This window comes from Phaethon lepturus, unplaced genomic scaffold (assembly GCF_000687285.1).
Source record: "Phaethon lepturus isolate BGI_N335 unplaced genomic scaffold, ASM68728v1 scaffold10997, whole genome shotgun sequence".
In the NCBI taxonomy this organism is placed as follows: Eukaryota; Metazoa; Chordata; class Aves; order Phaethontiformes; family Phaethontidae; genus Phaethon; species Phaethon lepturus.
Window position 1 is genome coordinate 28,262 of NW_010554073.1, and position 23,826 is coordinate 52,087.

The following is a 23,826-nucleotide window of genomic DNA, read 5'->3' on the forward strand; positions in this document are numbered from 1 at the left end:
TAATAGAAACTAGCATTTCTTTAAAAAAAAAAAACCCAAAACTGAAAACCACACATCAAGGAAGCATGTAGGCTTCCTTCTTCCTCAGGTTTTACAAATAGGATGAGGGTATAGTCTGCTGTTGTTCCTGCTGTTCCACTTTTCTTGTGATTGATTTGATAGGGTTTGGAGGTTTTTTGATAATAATTCTAGTTACAGCTTTGAAAAACTGAGTCACAGGTTTGTGTTGGGCTATTTTACTTCCTCTCAGTCAGCTTTTGCTTTAGAAACTTACTTTAAAAACTAATATATTTTTGGCCTCACCATTTGTCCAGTTGGAAACCTGGATTACAACCTTCTTGTCTCAATTACAGTGTTATGTTTTCCTTAAGCTCTTTGAACAATGATTTTTCTGTAAAATATCACAGCCTTCATGTTTCATAACCTACTCCCATCCCTTGACATCTATGCATAATATGTACTGTGCATGTACTTTAAATAGATTTTGTTCCTGGTTGAACATTGCCCAGGCAAAAATCCAGAACATAAAGCCAGAATGAAAATCACAACTCCTAAGATTTCCCTTAGTGGAGCAATTTTGGAATCAAAAGAACTTCTTGTGGGAAAATTTCAGGAGCAACTGCCTTTTAATGAATAACGCTAAAGTGGAAGAGAATGGTCTCTTCCATGTGGTTGCTTGATGCTTTTTCTGTAAGGTGACTCTGAGAACGAGGATCATGTGTTGACTTTCATAACCTGCCTCTGAAGTCCTTTCAAGATGCTGTGAGTCCCCTGTGTGTTTTGCCTGTGTCCCCACTGGGGACATGTCTAGTGGATTTAGTGTGGTTTTGTTTCTTTCTATGGATTGGTTACAATGAGACGTGACAGTGCAGAAGTTTAATGCTGTTTTTTTTCAACAGTTATTGAGACAAAATGCTACATCTTGTGTTTTGAAAAGAAACGATGTGGCCTAGATCCAGGATGACAATGGTAGCATTCCCTGAAGGGTCTGAGTGGAGCTAGACCCTCTTCCCTTTCTGCAGACTGAGATTTCATGAGGCGTGGTGGTGTCGTGGTTTAGCCCCAGCCAGCAACTAAGCACCACGCAGCCCCGTGATGGGATGGGGGGAGAATCAGAAGAGTAAAAGTGAGGAAACTCATGGTTTAAGATAAAGACAGTTCAATAGGTAAAGCAAAAGCCACGCACGCAAGTAAAACAAAACAAGGAATCCATTCACCACTCCTCATGGGCAGGCAGGTGTTCAGCCATCTCCAGGGAAGCAGGGCTGCATCATGCGTAATGGTTTCTTGGGAAGACCGATGCCATCACTTCAAACGTCCCTCCACCCCTTCCTTCTTCTTCGTCCCAGCTTTATATACTGAGCATGATGTCATATGGTATGGAATATCTCTTTGGCCAGGCTGGGTCAGCTGTCCCGGCTGTGTCCCCTCCCAGCTTCCCGTGCACCCCCAGCCTTCTTGCTGGCAGCCCAGCACGAGAAGCTGGACTGTCCTTGACTGCTTAGCGACAACTCAAAACATCAGCACGTTATCAACATTTTCTCATCCCAAATCCAAAACACAGCCTCACACTAGCTTCTGTGAAGAAATTATCTCTACCCTGGCTGAAACTGGGACAGGTGGATAGACCTAGAGAACAATCAGCCATTGGAATAATCTCCCCAGGGAAGTGGTGGATTCCCCAATACTGGACACTTTTAAGATTTGGCTGGACCGGGTGCTGGGCCATCTTGTCGGGACCATGGTTTACCAAGAAAGGTTGGACCAGATTATCCTTGAGTTCCCTTCCAACCTGGGATTCTACAATTCTGTGATACCTGGCAAGGTTTTGCTGCCTCTCTGTGAGGTGAAAAAGCATTCGCCGAATGGTATTTAGGAGACTCCACCTATTCCACTGTCTGATTTTCCTGTTATGCTGCAGCCAGTCCTCCCTCTCTCCATGGACAAAACCCAGCGTTTTCTTTCCGTAGCTCCTGACAGCCAATCCTTCTCTTGAGAGGCACAGCATGTGGCACAGGCTGACTTCTGATTCCTGCCTGCGCTCCCTGTAGTGCTGTTAACTGTCTCGCCACTACTGCCCTTTGAAAGGGCTGTCTTCACCAAGGTGTCACTGTCCTTCTGTGCTCCCCCTTTAAATAAAGGGGGACTTTTCTGGGGAAATGGGCATGTAACAATAAAATACCAAATTTATTAACTTAGGATACAGCTGTGTGTTTCGTCTCCAGTAGCTTAGTGTGCCTATTATTTTTCTTTATGTTTACATTTACTGCCTTACAGTTATGCCAGTTATCGTACCTCTTATTGGGCATGGCAATGCTTTTGTTGTGAACCTTATTTTTCAACTCCTAAATTTGGTGGGGTTAAACTATTTGAGATGAGATTTTTAGAAGACAATTACAACTCACATTGCTTATTTAAAAAAACTGTTCAGCTAAAGTGACAGAGTTCTTTCAGGGCTGGGCTGAGGCTGGATGTGTTTTTGAGAGATTGGTGAGGATTGGGTGTTGATACAACTCCTATGCAAAGTTTCAAGCTCTCACTCTGTGAGAACGGGTTGTTTTACAGGTGTGTGGAAGTATTGTACTCCAGTGAACTTCAGAATATGTCCACTAAGAAAAATGTTCCTTCTGAAATACAGAAAGGTTTAATCAATCATGTTCATTTTAAAAAAGAAAAAAGAGAGAGGGAGAAAAACACCTCACCTCTCCACTTAGATTCTTTTCTTTACTATGTTGACAAAGAAATCTTGGTTTCTTCTTCTGTGTTGAGTAGATTTTTTTTTTTTTTAATCTTAAAGTTTATTGTCCCATAATCTTAATTCAGCTTCAGGAAAGCACCCTATTTCAGAGTCTGAAAAATCCACCTAACAGAGGTGAAACCACTTTCCTATAGAAGAATGCAGAGTGCTGCTCTGTGCTGAGTCTGAAAAAAGAATAAAAAGCTATTGCTACTAATTTCTACACCATTTCACATCTATTGGAATTGCCTCCTGGCTTGTGATGTTTTGCTGAAAATGCTTATCAGCAATGGGCACTTTGCTAACCGTTCATTAGGTGCTGTTCAGCACAGGCGGATATTTTCAGTACAAGTTGCAGAAAAAGCACTCTAAGCTTGCTGGCAGTGGCAGTTAACGTGGTGTAGCAGAGACATATCTTTATTAAATCAGCTCAGCTATGGCATGAGATTTTATAGCAATAGTATAAAAATAACATATATAACATAGTAATAATAAAAACAACAGCAGTATCCCAGTATGTACAGCATTAATCTCCCACTGCTCTGCAAGGGCTGGCGGGAGTCTATCAGCTAACCCCATTTCAGCGCTGGTTACAGAGAGAGTAGGTCAGGAAATCCCACTGCTGACCATTTCCAGCCGTGGATTGTTCCTAAATTTCAGACAGGCTCCCAGCATCCAAAGCCAGCTGTATGTAACATTCTGGCTGCTTCTCACAGCAGCTTTTGCAAGCAACAGCTGAGTGAAGTTAGTGGGGCCGGGCCAGGGCAGGGTGAACAGCAAGGTTATGGTTTCCTCAGGCGCAGTAATTTCCCCTGAGCCCTTCATGAGCGTGTACCTGAAACTTTGGTCTTGAGTATGAATATTGCCGATAACCAGAGTCATGCTGCTTATTCTTCTGACAAGTAATGTGGTACCTCTCTCTCTGGGTTAGCAGGGGGGCTGTGCAATTTGGATACGAACTCTTTCTTCCTCTCTCCCAGAGTGCTTGCTGGCGTCTCTTGACTAAGGTTGCCCAGAAGAGCCACAGATGCAGGCAGAGTTTAATTTTTTCCAAATTGGAAATTCCCTTACGGCCGTTTCCCATACTGCTCATACTGTCTGAGAGTCTTAAGACTGTCAGGGACAGGATACTGATAGGGCACAAAAGCCAAAGACACGTGCCCTCTTTTGGATCCAGCTGTGCCATTGGAAGCAAGTTTAGGTCCCGGGCGTTCATTAGGTCTCTTTTTCCAGCAGTTACTGTCCCTTTGGATCCACTGGCAGACAAGTTAACATGATCAGTCTGAATTCACATCCAGCTGGTTAGCAGAAACCTTTTAAATTAGTGGTTTGATTTAATCCAGCTGATTTTTTGTGGATTGAGTTGGACTTGCTCCTGTAAATCACTCTGCCAGAGGGTCAGATGGGAGTGATGCCAAGTAGCATGGAAGCTGTGACCCTTGTGCTGATACAAGTGCATCTGGAAGATTGCCCAAGCCATATATCACTTACGTGAGGGGATTTGAACCTTTTTGCCAGAAGAGCTTTTATAACCAGGGCTTGGGAATATGAGTAGTGTGGCAGTAACCATGCCACATGCTGCCTCTCCACTTTTGCAAACCTAATGCTTAACTTTTGCTCCAGAATGCACCAAATGTTTCACATCCCTGGAGTAAAATTGCCCAGTTTCTTAATTGGGAAGAAAAAATACGTGCAGTTCAAGCTATCTGACTTCACTGTTTATTTTAATTTTCTTTTTCTGTGAATGTTCAATGAAAACCTCAACTTTTATGCTTCCCTAGGGATAAGTAAGGAGTAGGGCCTTTTCTAGGCGAGGGGCTGTTAGAGCCATCTAATATGACCCTGCTCTTAGCAGGTAGGAATTTTGATCCAAACTTTCCACTTGGGATTCATGTATCACTCCCACATTCAGGGAACAGGCATTGGAGACTGGGTTTAGTTGTGTAATTAGTACTGATTGGAGTCTTGTAAATTTTTCTCCTATACTCTAATTTATCATGTGTATCTGAAAGAAGTCTTTGTTATTTTTCCCAACAAATTAACTTGATGAATAGAATGAAAAATCCCTAAAGTCTTTTGGCAAAATCCAAAAATTGGAATAAATGATTCAGAAGCTGTGATTTTGTAGGACTTTAGACGTTGTTCTGCTCAATGTTGGAAGAGCCTACGTGAGTTTGATTGTTATCTCCCGTTTTCAGGAGCAGCTAAACACTTAAAAATCTCATAACGTATAAGGTTCTAAAAGCCTAAATGACTCTGGCACTGCAAAACCGAATGCAGCTAATTCCAACCAGCCTTTAAAATCCAAGTTTTTGCAATCTTAAGATACTTGCAGGGAAACAATGAGTTACAGTGGGGGATCATCCCACGCATTTCCACAGAAAGGAGCAGAAACTTCAGATTCAGGACAGGACTCGATGATATGCCTGTTTCTTTCAGGTGAGGTTAGGCAGGGTAAAAATTCATTTTGCAGTACAAAAAATGTGGTGTAAATTTTTGTGAGGATTTGGGAAGGGCAAAATTGGTTAGTTGTTTTTAAACAGCTTGCTATTACCAAACATCTCTGTTTTTAAGGACTTGATGGTCCTGGAGTAACATGTGACCAGAAAAATTGAGAAGTTTTATGCTGATCAGGTGGGGCTGTGCTCTGGATTACGTGATGTGGAAAGTGTTTGTCCTGGAAGTAGCTCATCATGCCTCTTAATTTGACTGTTTATATATATGTAGACATAGTGGTTTTGAGGAACAGCCTGGGATGCTTTGTGTGGCTCAGATTATTAAGGCAGGTTTTGTTTGACTGCCTAGCCCTGCTCTTCCCTTGGGTCTGTGAGGAGAATGGTTTTCTAAAGGAGGAACAGCTGTGTGGATGAATACAGTCATGTGAGATGTACTTTTTGTAGAGGCTAGAAGGCAGCCTGCGCTATAGCGAAGCCTGTTTACAGTGAATCCTGACCTACCTGCTGGTGTACCACCCAAGGTGGGGTTTCACCATGGCTGGGTACCAGTGGAGGTCCTAGTTTCCATCCAGATGAGGGAGGGAAAAGGAGATCCGAAGCATTGAAATTGAGACTTCCTCGAGGGCGTGGAGAAAGGCTCCCTGGGCCGCAGGCGGTAGCTGCCCACCCCATTTTGGTCCCTGTGTGGCCCATAGCTCATTGTTCGAGCTGCTTCAGGAGGTGCGCAGAGTTGGGAGCCACCGCCACGGTTGCATCAGTACCGGCCACGGGAGAGGGCTTTGGAAAAGCGATTCAGCTGCCTCTGTTGCCGAGATCCAGCCACCCGAATCTAGACTGTTGTCTTGATAGACTGCATTGCTAGGAGGAAGGGAAAAACCCTTCGCAGAGGGTAGAGCCCAGTATACAGAAAGCTTAATACACTTGATCTTGGATGTGCTTAATTAAAGTCTATGCAGTCCCTGGATCACCAGTGACTTTCCTGTGTCGCAGTGTCTCTCTTCTTTATCATATTTTGCTCTTAAACTCAGTGACTTGCCAATGTTTGAGGTGAGAAATCTATGGGACAGGGTTTGTCTCCTGTGTTCTTAGGATGAGGCTTAAAATTGTCCAAACTTTGACATCTTCTGCAAAACACTTGAGTAAGAATTGATTTGTGTGGCTTTCAGTGGCTTTCATTACGGTAAGAAATGGTGGTTTGTTTTTGTTGTAACTTGAAGTTTAAAATTTATCGAGTTTCGGGTATGAAAGGTCAATTTTGTTCTTGCAGGAGTTTCTTTTGGTCACTTGTAAGACAAGTGGCTCAAGATGGTGCCAGAAGATAAATGATACCCTGAGAGAAAAATCCAATAGAATCATAAACAACTATATATATGTTTACACTATATATAAATAAATATATATTTACATTATATGTATAATATACATGTGTACCTATATATACACACATATTTACATTGCTTAGTCCTGTGGGATATTGTAGTCCCGGTGCTGTGTGGCTGAAGTGGTGGCAATTGCTGTCTTTAACCTAGTTGTTCAGATTTCTCCTGTGATGCTGGTAGGATCTATACATAAAAATGAAACTCTCTTTAATTAACCTTATTAGGCACAAGGTATGATCCTGCAGTCATAATTCAGGCGTAGCCTCTCTGAAGTCAACAGCAGGTTCGTCCATAGAAAGACTTAAAAAAAACCCAGCTGCACAGTCAAAAGGATGAGTAAGGGCGTGAAGGGTTTTTAGCTGAAAGTCCAAGGAAGGGCCAGCACTGCTTAAGAAATCACAAGCTTCCCTTTCCTTGGGTCCGGCACTGGGGCCCTGGGATTTTCTGACTCTCTTGCGAACTCCCTGGTTTCTCCTGGTGTGAAAGTAAAGTCACGGCCTTTTTTTTTTTCCCCCTTTCTGTCACCTCTCCCTTTTTCTTGCTCATTCTTTGCACTTGCCCTTACTTCAAAGACATGGTGGAAAAGCTCTCAGGAGATCCTTGATTTCTTCTAGGCAACCAGGTGAGGCAGGCTCCCTCCTCCCAGAGCAGCTGACAGTCAGCGACGTAACCCCGCGTTCAGCTGGCATCAGTCTGTGTTCCTATTAGCAGAAGCGGGCATGTTAAACCCCCCCTTCAGAGGAAGCCTCTGGGCCCCAAATTTGTTTTTTTCCGGAGAAGGAGCTTCCTGTGGCGCTTCATCAAAACCAGAGGCGTTCAGCAAGGCAGGGAGGAAGAGCGAGAAGCGTTTCAGCTGGCTCCGTTGCAGGCTGCAGGGGTGAGTGGGGGGGACCCCTCTCCGGGCCGTCTCAGCAGACCCCCTGCCCAGGCAGGCTACGGCAGACGCCAAGCCAGGCGCGTTCCCAGCCGGCAGCGCTTTCCCAGCCTGCCTTTGGGAGGAGGCCAGAAAACCTGCGCTTGACTTTTGGCCGTAACCATCTGCAGAAGAGTAAAGCAGTGATTTCCACTTAGCAAAGGGAAAAGTGGGAGTGCACTAAAAAGCTGGTCTGTACAGTAGAGCGGCACCTCTTAAAGTAAAGCCTTACAGGTGAACTGCTAAGCTTTTGTTTTAAAAAAAGAAAATATATACCCTAAAAAAAACTGTTTCAATATCCTGGTGCAGTAGGTAGTGGATTATACCTTTGCATTTCAGCAGTGTCCCTAGGTTATCTAGTATTTGTCATGTTATCAGGTTTTTCTGTTTAGAAGTCCTGGTGCACTTTGTATTTGAATTTCTGAAAGAGAAAGACCAGAATCCCCAAACCTGTGTGTGTTTGCAAAAGGCATTTCCTGGGGTTTCAGATTTGGCTTTGGTTGTTGGGGATTATAGGTTGAGCTAAGGTATTAATTCCAGGAAAATACCCAGTGCCAAACTCATTATTATTGTTATTACCTTAGTATTATTCTTTATACTTGAAAATTACCACCAGTGAAGAAGCGGGAGGGGCATAAGGGTTGATCTTATTGATTGTGTTTCCTCATCCAGTTTGGTTTTAATTTTCTTTTTAATCATTTGTGAGGTTTCCATTTGTTTTTTCATTGAGCGATGTGTAGTTGATGGCATTTGAATTTATTTCCTGAACTCGCTATTAATTTAAGCATATCATTGTAACACGAATGTATAGCAAATAGCTGTGTTGCAGTTGAGTACACCAATATTCAATATAATTGATGCCTTACACACAGAAGGTTGTCTTACAGTATATGTGGGCATATATTACTGTACTTTCAGAAATGCCACTAGGAAGTGAATGTTGGTTCATTTATTTGATTTCTGCCACTTTTTTTTTTCTGCTTTTAATTTTGAGAAGCATGTTTTGAAGATATATTTTTTGTTATTATAGAATAATAATGTGTATAACCCATGGGCTATCTGTAATGATTAAAAAACAATTTCCCTGTTAATGTTGCCATGCAACCATGATTTAGTAGCGTGAGAGACGTGTGTATGTGAGTGTGAGCACACATATACACACATCTACATGTGAAGTGAGATGAAGGAAAGCTTACCCCAGAGCCCTTTCTGCTCCCAACACTTTCCCTGTCTGATTTTTCCCTGGGTTATTGGAGAGCATGGACTCATACGCACGAGAATGCACTGCTGTTATTAAGCTTATCATAATATTCCTATGCACAGATCATGAGGGAATAATAGAGATAAAAAGATATGTTCATCCACAATTTTTTTGAAATAAAGGTGTAATCAAATGTAACACACTGCTGACAGATTACAACAGCATATGTATTTTGGATATACAAGTAATGGTATGAAGAATATAGGAACATGCCAGTGTATAATCCTGGACATGCTTATGCTTTTTTTTTACTCTCAAGACTAAATTTTCTTTTCTGGGCAATTGCATTGTGTCTGGACAGCATTTAATCCAACAAAGTTTCTCCAGTTTTATAGACAAAAGTTTTTTTGGGGGGAGTAGCACAATTTAAACTACTGCCAAATATAGCTGAATGTGTATCAGAGGTATTTTGTGTAATAGCTTTTATGGTTGCTTTTTAAATATATCACTGTGGAGTCAGAAACCTGATTTTCCCTTAGTCTTTATTTTCTTCAGGGTTTTACTATGTTTTCATATGTGGAACTTGAAGGACATGGCGAGTACGAAGAAGTTTCCTTAGGCTTAGTAGTATATTAGTGTATGTACTAGCCAGTGTAGTGTTTTCAAAAGATGTGTCTTCACATTTTTATGAGCAAAGGTTTTATCTTCATTGGCAAACTGATAGTGCATTACTAAGTAAGCACCATTTTGTAATGTTTTGGTACATGTGGATTGTGGATTTTTCCCATTCTGCACCTAAGCCTCCATTTTTCATGAAATCTTTCTTGGGTCTAACTTGAAAAATATTGTAGCAAAGCATGATTCGTAAGACTGGCAGTGGTGCACTGGGTTACATTTTGCAGGTTTCCTTTTTAAGATCAGACTTGTAATCAAGGGATGCAGAGAAGAAACAAGCGTATGTTCAACCATTTTTAAGTGTCTCTTTTGTGAGTGGTGGTCTGTGTTGAATTTCCTGTTACAGTTGGCTCACAGTCCAGTGGTCATCCACACATGGGCCTCTGGCTGCTTGGCAGAACAGTTGGACCAGAACAGTAAAGGTACAAATTCTAAAATAAAGTATAAGGACATGGGGAAGATGGAGTTTGATCAGATTTAGTCCAAGTTTCCAGCTTTGTATTTGGCTGCATTAATATCTCAGGGACTCTGATGCTGTGGCACTTAGAGACAGCACTGGGATCTCACAGGAGAGGAGCGTCCAGACCAGTGCTCCAAACAGAGAGGAGGTTGCTGAGTCCATTTTCCATTTGCCTTGTGGATGGTGGGAGTTCAGCTGGCCAGCTTGCTTCCCAGTTGTTTTGTTCCTCTTGTCCTGTTGTTGGATGCAAAAGGCTGTTGCCTACATCATGCCAGGAAATGACACTGTGTGCCTTTAGAAGGGGGAGCTCCACATCTCTTGGAATAAATGAAGAATGGTATTTCCAGTGATGGCAACAAAAGATTTGTTTTGCAAGGTGGCTACCTAAGACAGTAGCTGGGGAAGGAGTCTAGTAAATCACCTGAGTGGACTTAGGAGGGGCAATGAATTTTTTCTGCTATTCTGCTGTCTGTGGTAGCAAACAAACAAAAGAAAGGGGTGCTTCACACCATCTCTGGTCTGTGCAACCCATGACACTGGTCTTGAAAAATAAGAGTATGAAATGATCTGTGTGGTTAGAATTCACGTTACAAGTGATGGTTGCCATCCTTTCCAATATTGAGAGGAAAAACTCATGCAAAAGTAAATGGCTTGTATAAAAAAATCTACTGAAAAGACCCCACAAACGTAAGCGTAACCTGCATGCGCTTGACTCCTCAACTATAATATCTACTGATGGTAATAACCTGTGGGGTACAAAATACCTGCTGTAAAGTGGCTGTGTTTGGGGCATTGGTAGTGTGTGTGTGTGTGTGTTACTGATTTTGACTCTAGGAAATAGTTTCTTTTACCTGGCTGCAAATACACAGTTACCTTTTTATTTTGTGCTGTGCCTTGCTAGTGAATGAGGCAATGTATGTGTGCGTGGATATGTGAGTGTGTGTATGAAAGAAAGAAGCTGAATTTATTCAAAAAATGGTGCAATATGAATAGATGGAAAATATAAATACTTCTGACAACACTGAGTCAACTCAGGGATCCTTTACGTCCCTAATCCTTCTGCAACTAAGGCAGAGCAGTCTATTTTTTTAATCAAAAATAAACTTTCAATGGAATTGATGGAATATGTAGAACTTCTGACATTGAAGGATTGGTTTTTCCAGTTGTCGGCTCTTTTTTTTCTTTTTCTCAAGAGGAAAAAAAGTCTTAGCTTTATTATTATGCCTTTTGATTTTTGTCATCTTTTTTTTTAAATGCAGACACCATATATCTATCCATATGTATTTACAGAGCAAGGAGTATAGCAATAGGAGCAACACATATTTTGGAAATATCTGTGAGGTCAGATCTCTGTGAAGGTGCCTGATGTAGCATGATACTTACCAGCTCTGATTACAATCATGATGTCCTTTCTCCCATTTCTCGTCTGAGCTGCCCATGGAGGAGAAAATAAAAATGATTAGTTTATGTATATGAGTGGAGCCAATGGATTAATCCCAGTTTGAAACCAGTATGCTTTTGCCTGTCAGCCTCAGCTGGAAAATAGTATGACCAGTAGACTTCAAATGAAGTTTGATGTTAGCTTTTTTCAAAAGAAATTTCTTTCTTTTTTCCCCAGTGACTGTACATGGTTTTGAAATGCTGCATGCAAAGAAGAGCAAGAGCGAGGGGCCTGTTTATTGTTTTAGCCAGAGAGTTCCAAGCAAGGAATTCTTTCTCTTTCTATTCCAAGCAATAATTACATTTTTCCATTATAGAAAGTACTTGTTATGTGAAAGGCACTTGTGTCTTAATAGAAGTTATGAGCCTGATTCTTTAGTGAGGATTACAAAGGACGGGTGAAACCTGGATCACTGGAATGGCTTTTGTTTGGTTTTATTAAACATTGATTCATACAGGCTTAGAAAGGTAGTAATTTCTTGGTAACAACAGACATGAATTACATTAAACTATTCAGTAGGTAGGTTGAGCTTGTGAAACTGTCTTGTGTTCCAAGCTTGATGTTTCACTACTTTGCATTTTGAGTATTTTTTTTAATTGTGGAGTGACAGTAACTGCCCCATCCTACAAGCAGGCAGCCCTTTTGTCCTCCCTTTCCTTGGGTCTCTAAAGAGGGGAAGTGACACAGCGAACAAGAAAGGCCACATTCAAGAGACTTCTGATCATAATACGGTCTTAAATGAAGTCATCTTGTTAGAAGTGCCTTGTTGTAGCTTAGCGTCCTTTAAAGGAAGGAAGGATGAAAGAGAAGGTTAATTTGCAAAAGGGAGAAGCCAGAAAGGGATCCAAGTGCAAGCAGCGCTTCCTGCCACAACCTGCTCAAGATGGGTTTTGCTTAAATACTGCAAGGGACAGAGGGTTTCATCTGAATCTTTCCTGCAAAAAGAACACTCTTCCTTTTTCTGTAAAAACCTGAACTGGCTTTGGGGCTGGTACTGATCTTCCTCCAACATTTCCTTGGTCATTCTTCTGTGGAAGCAGGCAAATGCCATCCCAAAGCCACCCCAGCCTAAGACAAGTGTTAAAAGCAAGGTGGAGCATTGGCAGAAAGTGGTTGGGGGAAGCTCTCAAGCCCTTGTGTGCTCCTCCAAAGCCTCAGATAGCAAAATGCTATGACATTGGTCATAAAATGGTGTGACGAGGCTTCCTTGGGAAGTTTCCAGTGCCTGCAGTCAAGGTAGCTGCTGGCCTCCTTCTTGCAGCCTCTCGGCTGACGTGGTTCCTCCCCTATGGGATCTAGGAAGCGTTAAAGGCTCGTGGGAATAGGAGGGAAAAGGCAGTTTGAGCTTTGTGGCTCTGGGAAAGTGTTTGATTTGGGTTGTGTTAGGGAGTTAGAAAGGCCTTCAGGAGCCTGAGGTTATCCTGACTGGACCAGCAGACCGCTGCACTGAGAAAAGAGGCATGAGTGCCAAGCCTGAGCTAATGCATCTTCCCTGGGGCATGGAGGTAGCTGCAGGGGCCAGAGGCCCAGCATGAGTTCCTGATGGTGTCAGCAATGATGTCACTTCTCAGATGCTAATTGCTGCTGCGGGGGCTGGGGTGGCCTCAGAAATGCAAAGTCGTCATTAAGAGCCAGATTCCAAAAAATACATATTTGCTCTGCTGAGAACTATTTTCCTCTGTGACTCCTTTTGTACCACTGCCTGCGGAAAGGATATAAAAGGAAGAATAAGGCTCTTGTCTCTATTCCAAACTTTTATGATACATAGTAAAGACATCACAGGGAAAGTCCGGTGTCTCCAGCCCTTACTCATCTGGACAACTCCACTGGGGACACTGGTCATCCGCCACTGTAAAGTAGGCTACCAACCTGTACTTGGGTGACACTGTATCAGTTTATCTTCCATAACAAGCTCTACGCAACTTAGTCATATGGCCCCCTGTGCCCAAATGTAAAGGGCATTCCTTATGTTATTAGTAACACCCAGGTCATGCCTGAGGGTGCTCCAGAGGATGAGCATTGTTGTGTGGGCAGGTGGAATTCTGACCTTTAAGCTGCTTCGGCTCTGCTGGCAGAGTTCGTGTAGCAGTACAGTAACACATATGGAAAAGGGTCATACAGTCAGGCCTGACCAAACGGCTTAGTGGAAATGTGGCCAGCCTTGCAATGAATGAGGGACAGCTGACCAAACAGCTCTGTGGGGACGGTGGATTTTGGTGATGTTCTGTGGATTATTTCCTGTATCTTGAAGAAATTAAGTTCAGCAGTTCTCAGCAATTGGGGAAAAAGAAGGACTTAGGCTGTGTAGTACAATGAAAGCTGATGTAAGTCTAATTGGTCTGTTAAAAATGAGAGTTAGTGTGGCAGCAAAGGAGGTGAAACTTCTCAGCGTGGCACCAAATTTTCACCAGTTAAGATAAACGTTTATAAGAGAGAGAGAGAGAGAGAAAATAAGAATATTGGGAATATCCAGTAAATAGAAAAGTTTTTGTCTTTCCCTTTTTACTCAAAGATTTGCTGTGTCGGCTGGGATCGGTGAGCTCACGATCTATAAATAGCTTCTGTCTAGGGAGGAGAGGGAAGAGGCAGGAGGCTCTAATTAATTACATAGAAGTAGTTGTTTTCACAAAATAAGCAGCAAATCCAAGGTATTTGAAGCCAGGCTCACTGGGCTTGGGGGTGGGGTGTGCCTACAGCATTTACTAGTGAGATCATGGAATAGGACAGGAAATCTCTCCTTAATGCCAAAGGAAGCTCCTTCCCCCCTTCTTTTTATGAAGCAACTGTCAAGGTTCCCCAACCCCCTTCCAAGCTTATTTTCTGATAATGAATCAAAGGATCAATTCATTATCAGAATACAGGTCCAGATGCCCCCCTCCCCCAGATCTTTATATGCACATTTGGCTGCGTGCACATCAGCGTACTCAGGTATGTGGTTTTCCATGCTCATGTAAGCGCAGGGATGATGAGGGTCGTCGCCAGTGAAACAGCAACTTGTGGAGCTGCAGGATTTATGATATACGATATTCATATTTGCTTATTTGGTTTGTAAGGGGAATATCCATGTGTTGAAAAGTAAAGGAAAACTTTCAGTACCTGTGACACCTTTAAAATGGACCTTTGCAATGCACACACAAAATCGTTTTATTCCATTGTATAATTTGATTTGATACCCAATATTCTTCAATCATTGTATTCAAGAGGTTAGTTAGATGCTAGTTTCATGACAATGTCTAGCTGAGCAAGTCAGTATTGAGTCTGTATCTCCCTCTGTAATATTTTTCCTAGCAGGTAATGATTAACAAGAATTTTTACACTATAGTTGCTACTGCTGATGATTTATCATTGGCTTGTCCTTCATGTTATTCATATTGTTACTTGCTTTCCACCTATGTTTGGAAATTATTTACGACGGAAGAAACCTGTGAAGCTTAGGCAACAGAGCTGTTATGTTAAAAGAGTAAAGCCATCTTAAATGTCTTTCTGTCATGAACATCTTTTTCCTCCTTGTGTGTGATTCTGTCACACACTGCTTTGGCAAGTGAAGAAGTGCATGTAGAAGAGTTTCTGAACACAAGGTGTTTGCTTGAAGTTGCCAAGTAAACCACGTTTCAAAAAAATGGAACAAAACTCATGAGATTTTCCCTCTAAGAGCAGGAACTCTGTAAAATGCACATAAGAATGCTTTTAAAGCCATGCCCACCCATGCCAGACCATTGCAGTCCATCTTCAAAGCTACTATCAGTAGTAGGATTATTTTTTTTCCCCAGGTTGCATTGCATACTCGCAGCTCATGAGAGGCCCTGTGGCCTTCCCAGGTGACCCAGTGCCACCACTGTATGCCACCGCTGCCGCTTGGGAAGCTGGCCTCAGGGAAGCAGACCATCACACCACCACACTCATCTTTCCCTGTACCTTCCTCTGCTTGACCCCTGGTTTGTGCAGTATTGGGAATTGCGTGTTGATGGCAGTGGGTGTTTGGACACTTTGTGCATTTGTAACTCCTGAAAGAGATGAGCAAAAAAAGGAAAACCAAACCCCAAAACTGCTGGCTCGGTTTGTGAGATACTGAGCTTTCCAAACGTAAGCGAGTTGCTGATGCCTTTGGCATTGGCTGTGGGCTGAAGGAGTTGGGGATGGTCTGTGCATGGCAGGGTCCGGCCCAGAAATGCAGAGAAAATACTGTCTGTTCAGGTAACAGAGAATACTGCTGACAAAGAGGCAAGGGATATGTCAGTCTGCTAGTCGTACGAGGCCCAAAGGGCTTTCAAGGATGATAATCAGAGCAACTTTTAAGAGGTAACTGAGGTAGATCAGACCCACCATTTTGGTCATTTCAGATAATTTTTAATTGAATTATTGTTACAGTGCCAGGAAGAGTTCCCAGTCAGTAATACCAAGAACCCTCTTTGTGTTCTTGCAGTTTTAAAATACCCGGCAAAGCCCCATTTTGGAGGAAAGCATGGTATCTCTGGAATTTTCTGTTAGAAAAATTGAGCTGTTGTATGCACAAGAAGGGGCCTCCAAGATTAAATTACTCTGAGTTGCACTTGTGCTCAGTCATAGGGAAACAGCCTGAGCCAGTCTTTTTATTTGAAAAAAATCCCCGAGCTTTTCTGAGCTCAGGCATCCCTAATTGCTCTGTATGTGTGGGTAACTGTGACCCGCATTCTTTGGTGACCTCAGTTGCTGTGAAAAGGAAGTACATCAGTGTGCTCAGGGGGTGGCTATTAAATTAATCGACAATCTTCATATCTTTGAAGCCTCAGTGAAGACATTAAGAGGATTGTGAGGCAGGGAGTGATAAGGGTAGGAGCAAAATAAAAATTATGCTCTCAAAACCCTAGAGCAACCCACAAGTTGTTGATAGTATTACTGAAGGGCTTAGTCCAAGATTATGAAGAGTGATTTGAAGAAGTCTCCTCAAACCTCATCAAAGAGGTGAGCCTTTATTTTAGGTTCTTGACATGGGAGGTGTTTGTGCTACCCGGCTTTTCTAGCTAAGTGCATAAGAAGATTACCAGCTGTGAACAAACATATGTTCAGTGGTATTTTCCAAAAGTAAGAAGCTCTTAAAATGCAGGTCAGGTCTATATAATTGTCCTGTTGGTTGGAACGAAACATCCAGATGTTCATCTAAACTCTTATTTGGGAAAGTGTCCCTCTTCACCAAAAGTACACATTGGAATTACTGAGGTATAAGTGTGTGCTTTAAGTCCGGTTCCATGATGAGAATAAAAAATGGTACAAATTTAGCAAAACTGTTTTTTTCCCAATGCCTGATATAAGCCTCTACCTTTTGTGCAGGTCAGAGAACCCACATTTCCAAATAACTAGTGAGGAGAGTTAGTTGTAAAGTCTATATACTGGAAAGTATATAGTAGGAAGACGTGTAGTACCTAACTTTTGAGACTTGGCATAGCATGAAGTGGACAGTGCAAGTAACCCTCCTTTGTGATATATCTTAGCTTATTTGGTTTAGGACTTCTCCGATGAGGATACTGTTCATGGTCCCCTGTGGTGTCAAGTGTAATGGTTCACAGACAGGCGTTACAGAACAAGAAAAGCAATAACAACAAGAAAAGCAATAACAACAAGAAAAGCAATAACAACAAGAAAAGCAATAACAACAAGAAAAGCAATAACAAGAGTGTGTGCTCTGGCAACAAGTGCAGGGTTCGTCGGTATTCACTCTTGTCATTCTTCTTTGTACCCTTTGGAAAATGTACAGCAACATAAAAAAACCTTAATAAGTTAAATAAATTCTCAACATCTTCAAAACAGGAATGTTCTGCCAACATATTATCAAGGCTTCCAGGACATTTTCTCCTCTGTTCCAGAGTATATGTGCTTAGTAGCCAGGACTGCACAGGAGACTTTTTTCCCATCTAAACAACAACAACAAAAACTTAAATTTACTATAGGTAAGGAAAGGGAAATATAAGCTGCTGGTGAATGTATTTTCTAACAAGTTGGGGGTTTTTTCATTCTAAAAAATATGCAGATTATCTTAACAATTTCTGCAATGAAGAAATTTTCAGTGCCTTTCACTAGTGGTTTTAATCCATTAAAAAATAACAGCTAATCAGGAGAGTATTTAAAAGGGTGAGGTCAACTCTGGCACAGATAATCAACAGTATTCAGAGCAGTACTGAACTTACCCTAAGTTCAGAAATTAATATAACTTTCTATTGACTACCTTGGTATGATTTCATTTAAAAAAATATCAGAGCCATATCCGGCACATCCTTTTGCAAGTTTAGTATTGCTCTGTTGCACCTCCCTGTTGACATTTCGGCTGTAGTATCTACTAGTAGCTTGTGTGCTTGGGAAAGCAGAAAGCTAGCAGGCCATAAATGAGTGTTAGGAGAGCTGAATTCACACCTTCTCTGTGAGAGCACTGGTAAGTTCAAAATAACACAAGTGGCCTATACTTTTGTATTCGTTTGCTTTTGCTGATAGTCGTAATTTGGTAGAAGAGTCATCAGATAGATAAAAGCCTGGGACTGGAGATTGTTGAAGGGGATTGTTAATGTGCTGGGGGAGATTATGTAAGGAGACGCTTGATGCTTGCAACCAGTCATGGGTGGGGATGAGGGATGGGAGCAAGTTGAGGAAGCGTGCTGATGACTCTGGGTTGGGGCCAACATCAGTTCAGAGGAGTTGTTCTTCTGCCTTTGGGGAAGAAATGAATGACTCTAAGGGTGGGAAAAATAAAAAGAGAATATGATTATATGAACTGCCAGATTAGGCTCAGGAAGGTTAGAGGCTTTTGGCTGGACAGAAGTGAGGCAGAGGAAGGTCATGGTGTATCGGCTGATCAATAAGTCATCATATACAAGTTATGCAAGACTCTCTTGGGGAAAAAAAACCCCATACGTGATCTGATTTGAAAACAGTCAAGGTGAAGCTGAGGAAGTTTCAATATCCTTTTTTGGGCTGTGCCATTTCATGTATGGTGGCTGTTTTGGTCATCAGCACTTAGGAAGAGGGATTTCGATCAGGAGCAGCATGTTGCTTGGTGTGTCAACATGAAGACTTTTCCCAGAGACAGAGTCTCTGACCTGTGACTGTTTTTTATCCAGAGCCAGGCAGCCTTTCTTACACCGGCAGTTCTTTCTTACTGTTTTCTTAATGCATTCCCTTTTCATTCTTCTTAAGTCTTAGATTTGGCGGTTAACCAAGTTGAAAAGGACCCTTCAAGGTCAAAGTAAACAATATTTAAGAAATCTTCTAAAAATGTTTGTTTCAGGAGGAGGGGGGACAAATGGCAGCTGTCTTTGAGCAGGGTTTGGTTCTAATAAGGGGCCTTTTGCAGGATCATACCTAAAGTCATCTGGTCTTGCGCTCCAGCTGGCACTGGTCCCACCTTCGTACCATGAGAACATTGGGCCCATCGAATAAAATTAAGGGAAGACATGCTTTTGAAATGCCAAAATAGATGCAGTGAAAGACTTATTTGGTATGACCTGTTCTAGTGCTGACAAGCTATTTTCTTACTGATAACCTACCTTGTGTGGCCTGAAAAACATGTGGTTCTCTTGCAGTCCAGTCAGGATCTCTGTGACAGGAAAAGAGCAAAATCTGGAGTAGTTCAATCTTTTACATCCCCAGATAATCAGCTAGGTGAAGTCAGCAAAAGGATACTGCCTGTGAATTATTCCAGGGTAAGATAATCATCCCATAATCAAGCATCCCATCTCTGTGGTTGAAATGCTTTACTCATGTTGAAACACTTTCTAGACCAAGCTGCATGCATTGTTTTAAGCATTCAGCTTGATCTAGCTTGTTTACCTGTCTCTAAAAAAAATTACTCTGTGAACACCTTCCTTTATTCTGGCAGGTATCTGAGTTGTTTTGGGCAGTAAGGACTTGACTGCATGTAGTGTGTGGGTTAGGGACAAGAATATGAGGGGACATTGCTCCTAGGCACATCCCATGTTGTCAGCCTGTAGTCAGATATACTTAGACCTCCCATGTTCAGCAGTTGCCCACTTCTGCTGAGACAGGTACTGGCCAAAGAAGCCCATGGAGGAGACAACTGGTGTCCTTGTGCAGACTGTGTGGTGCACCACATGAATATCTGAAACAGCAGAGATGGGAAGAAATGGTGAAGAACATGAGCATTGCTGAAATTTCTCCTCTTTTAAGTCTTAAAATTATCAAATAGCAACATTCCCAGGTAGCTGCTTCTAGGCACTATATTAATATGATCATTGCCAGCTTCCTGCACTACTCAGTTGAAACCACACATAATATTTACACTTCAAAACACTTACATCCAGAAGTAAGGCCATTTTGTTACATCTCTGCTTATACCCCTGATCACATACCCTAGGGATTATGTTTGACAGCATTATGCTGCAGGATTTACGTTGAGTTTTTGTTTCCCCATGTACCCCTTCTAATGGAGTTAGAACTTGACTGTTTCATTGCTCATGTTATAATTATCAGGAACTTTTCTTTCTGCAATAAAGGACTTTGAGAAACAGACTGTGAGCCAGCCTGAGCTTCGTGTTTCTCATACCCACGTCTGTGTTTGTTATGCAGTAATAGTACAGCTATTTGGCTAATAGCTGGCCATTTATCTGATCAACTCTCCTAAGAATATGAAATACTGTGAAATGTTTCAGAAAGAAAACAAAGTTTTCCAGATAAAGCTTCACACTGTCTCGTTGGAAGGGAAACTTCCAACCCCTTTGGCTATATTTTCTAAGCAAACTAGAAACTGCTATGGAAACTCATGCAATAAGCTGAGTTCTCAGCTGGGTTGTATTGTCATAGAGAAGCATTGCACACTAAAAGCGTTACCTAACGTCAGCAATGAGTGGCATCCAGAATTTCTGTAAGCCCTGAGTTGTGTTGTTTCCATTCCCTATTTGTTAGATAAGACAGCACCAACCCTTCAGCCTGTTGGAATAGTGTGAAAATTGAGTTTATTTAGTGCTTACGGAGCGCCCATGTGTTACAGAGCTGAACACCATAGGAAACCCCATGAAGAAACTATTTTCTCTCTTTCTAAAATAGTCCACTGCAAATAAAACCTGAAAACCAGACAGTAAGCAGTGGAGGAAAAACAACATGTTTACTCATTAGCTTAGCTTTTTCATCCTAATCACACAGCCAGGCATGGGGTCCATGGGAAAAGTTTTCTGGGTAGCCTGTGTAATTTAGAAGTGTGCGGAAGGCTGAATCAGTGTGGTGCAGGCAAACTTATTTCTGCTATTTCCTAGCATTGAACAATTTGACTTTGCAGCATTAATGGAATCATAGAATGTCTCAAGTTGGAAGGGACGCCTAAGGATCATTGAATCCCACTCCCTGCTCCTTGCAGGACTACGTAAAACTAAATCATATGACTAAGTGCATCATCCAGATGCTCCTTGAACTCTGACAGGTTTTGTGCCATGACCACTTCCCTGGGGAGCCTGTTCCAGTGACTGACCACCCTCTTGGTGAAGAACCTTTTCCTAGAGTCCAATCTGAACTTTTTAGTAATGTTGTATTAATATTAATCGTTAAACTGGATAGTATGCTAATGAAGCCAGAAGGTCATTCAAATCAAGCTTACTGCATCCATTAAGCTGTTGCAAGCAATAACAGCAAAACCACCCAATGCAACATTATCTGTCATTTCCTTAACAGGCCATTATAAAACAACTGGCATCTGCCTGCCTGCTGTCAGGGCTGCAAAGGCAGGCAGCCGCCAACATGCAAAATGAAGAAGTACTGCACTTCTTCCATTATCAAGATGAGAGTTCTTTCTGTTATCTTGTTTTTTGACATCTGTGAAGGGATATGGCCTTGAGGAGAGGAGGCAGCCTCTTGGGTCTGTCTGGTCACTGTCACCACTAGACAGCTATGTAAATAGAAACCCCTCTTGAATGAACAGAGGCTGGGAGTTGATGAAAGAGAGTTCATAGGTTGCCACAGTTAGACAGCAAGGGACATTTGAACAACACAGAACCAAGAATGTTCCCAGAGGAAACAGCTGTGAAATTTTTCGTTTGGTTGCGCAGCTGCTCAGAGTTTGTGTTCACTTGATCACTCGCATAAAACTCGAGAACCGCCCAGATTGCCGAGAGGAAAAGGCAAGTAAAGGGGATGCTTCACCCATGAAGCTCTTGCTCTGCTGCTTTGTGTTAAATGGAGGAGAAAATCTAACACAGCATATGAGGATGGCAGCTTTGGATGACTGAAGCTAGATATTTGATTTGGTGGGCAGTGCCATCTTTTGTATTTCTGGAAGTAGAAGCCTACTGAAGATTGCAAGGAAACAAATCCATAAAGAAGCTGAATGTGGAAGTCACTGCTCTGGCATTTGAATAGTACTGGAGTAATATCATGCCATGAGGCATCTCCAAGCATATATTGATTTTCTCCTCATGTTGTTTTCTTTTCATATGAAACCTGTGAAATACTGTCTAAGTCAGATAAGGTGGCATTAGGTCTATAATTTTCTATAAATGTGTGCCCTGATTGGAATCATTATTTTGAAGGTAAAGGATATCTTGTCTTTCAGATATCACAGGAAGCAGTTAAAAGATCAAGTGTCTGAGTGCTGTCATACTCATAACTAGGTTAATAGTAATGTCTGCAGAGCACTAATGTTGTGCTTGGGTCAGAACGTGAAAGGCAGAGAGGCATTTCCTGGGGTGCTTATAGCCTGTGCCCATGGTTCAGGAAGCTAATTCTGCATGTGCTTGTTCCAGTGAGAATGGTACTCATGTAAATTTTAAATGCAAATTTAAAGCAGAACTCATATTTGAGGTGATTTGGGAAATGTGCATAAGGAGACAGAGCCTTGGCTTTCCAAACTGCTGTAGATACGAAAAATAGATCAAATAAATAGTATTTATGATTCCTGTAGCTAAGAGATTCTCAGCTACATGTCTAGAATAGAGTTTATTTCTAGATTCAGATGTCTAAATTTAGGCATTCATATTGCAGCTGCACAACATCAATACGATAGCTCCAGTGATGATCTAGTCAATACTAGGGCCTAGAGAGGTGTTCAGCCCAGTCTAAACTAAACATCTGCATTTGGTCTGCTGATCCATTTTCTACATCCATTGACTACAACGGGAGCAGTGACACCTAGATCACAGAGCAGTCACTTGCTGTATAGGTACCTGGAAGTAAGTATCAGATTCTGGAGCTGAATCCCACTCCTAAAGTTTAATGAGGTGAACTTGTCCACAGTGGCAGAGCATAAAACTTTTCCCTGATAATCTGGAGATGAGGATGTGCTAACCTGGGCCAAGACACTTATTTTATGGAGTAATGAAACACTCGTCCATTCAACAGAAGTATTTCTGTTATTGTGGCATCACCAGTCAAGCAGGATAAGGCTGCTCTAACCTTTTTCATTTGTGTTATTGACATGTTCATAGTCTTTCAATCTTTGGCATGAGGAGGGACTCATCCCTCTACTTTATCTATGCCACCATTGTATCACTAAAGAAAGTTGGTATCCATACCAATGTGGCTCATCACGTGGGCCAGAGGAAGAGATCAGGGCAGTGAATGACACCAGAACCAGATTAAGATTTTCTCTAGCATCTGTGTGTGGCATGGCTTGGTCACTGTTGCCCAACACAGTTCTCTCGTTATGATACTGGTACCTGGAAAGACTACCTTGGAGAACCTGTATGCTGGAACATTCGAAAGCTGTCTTTTAATAAACAGAGGGAACAACTGATGGTCTGAGTTATCCAAGAACTTGGGCTGATCCCCTGACTTGTGTGTTTAGTCATGCGGTATTTCCCATGGTCTGTATTTTGGAGTAACATTCTGATGGTTGTCGTCTTCCCAGTGCTGGTCTGAGGTGCAGTAAGGAAGTGCAACACTGCACTTTTCTTTGTTCAGTGAGTATTAGGTTTCTCAGAATAACAGTGCTATGATGCGAAATGTTTAGTTTTCTATGATACTTCATCACAATGGTATTTCTTAGTAATTCTCCTCTTCTCCCCAAATCTATCATCTCATAGTCTTTTTTATTTTCTTACAGGAGGAGCTGGGCATTGCCTGTGAGTTGCTGGAGTCAGACTTCCTCAAGTGCAGTGTGGGATTTCCTTTCATGAGATCGAAATCTAGGGTAATGTTGTGATATCTACATTTGCAGAGTGATGGTCCATTCACCTCTTTGTCTCCAAGGAGTGGCTGGAAAGGAAACTGCTCTGTTAAATGTCTGTGACTGGTACTTTCTGTAGCTTTCTAACCCAGATATATAAGCCTCACACAGTTACAGCGGGTAGCTGTCCTCTTTCTCACCAGATAGAGCCAATGACAGTGCCCTGTGCACTGCAATACGATGCTGTTGAAAAATTATACAAGAGTTGCAGCTACAAAAAACTTACATATTTCATCTGCAGAAAATAAGAAAACACTCTATCTTATTTATGTTGCCTTGTTCTGTTTTTATTTTTGTCTTCTCTCATGTTAAAGTGCAACTGACCTTGTACAAATTACAATGAAAATATCTTAATGATTTTTTCATATTATGGTCTCCTGGTAGCTTTTAAAGAGGATTGTGTTCGGTAATAGAAGATGAACTCTGTCATA

General features: G+C 41.8%; 1 protein-coding gene across 1 annotated transcript in view; it reads left to right on the forward strand.

The window, feature by feature from the left end:
* Positions 1-23,826, forward strand: part of LOC104624364 (integrin alpha-9-like) — a gene marked incomplete at its 5' end in the record, with an annotated part of 96,781 nt that overhangs the window by 19,981 nt on the left and 52,974 nt on the right. The window contains one exon of the mRNA XM_010291714.1: positions 23,273-23,359. Within this exon, the coding sequence (XP_010290016.1) occupies positions 23,273-23,359 (87 nt within the window). The remainder of the gene's footprint in view (positions 1-23,272; positions 23,360-23,826) is intronic.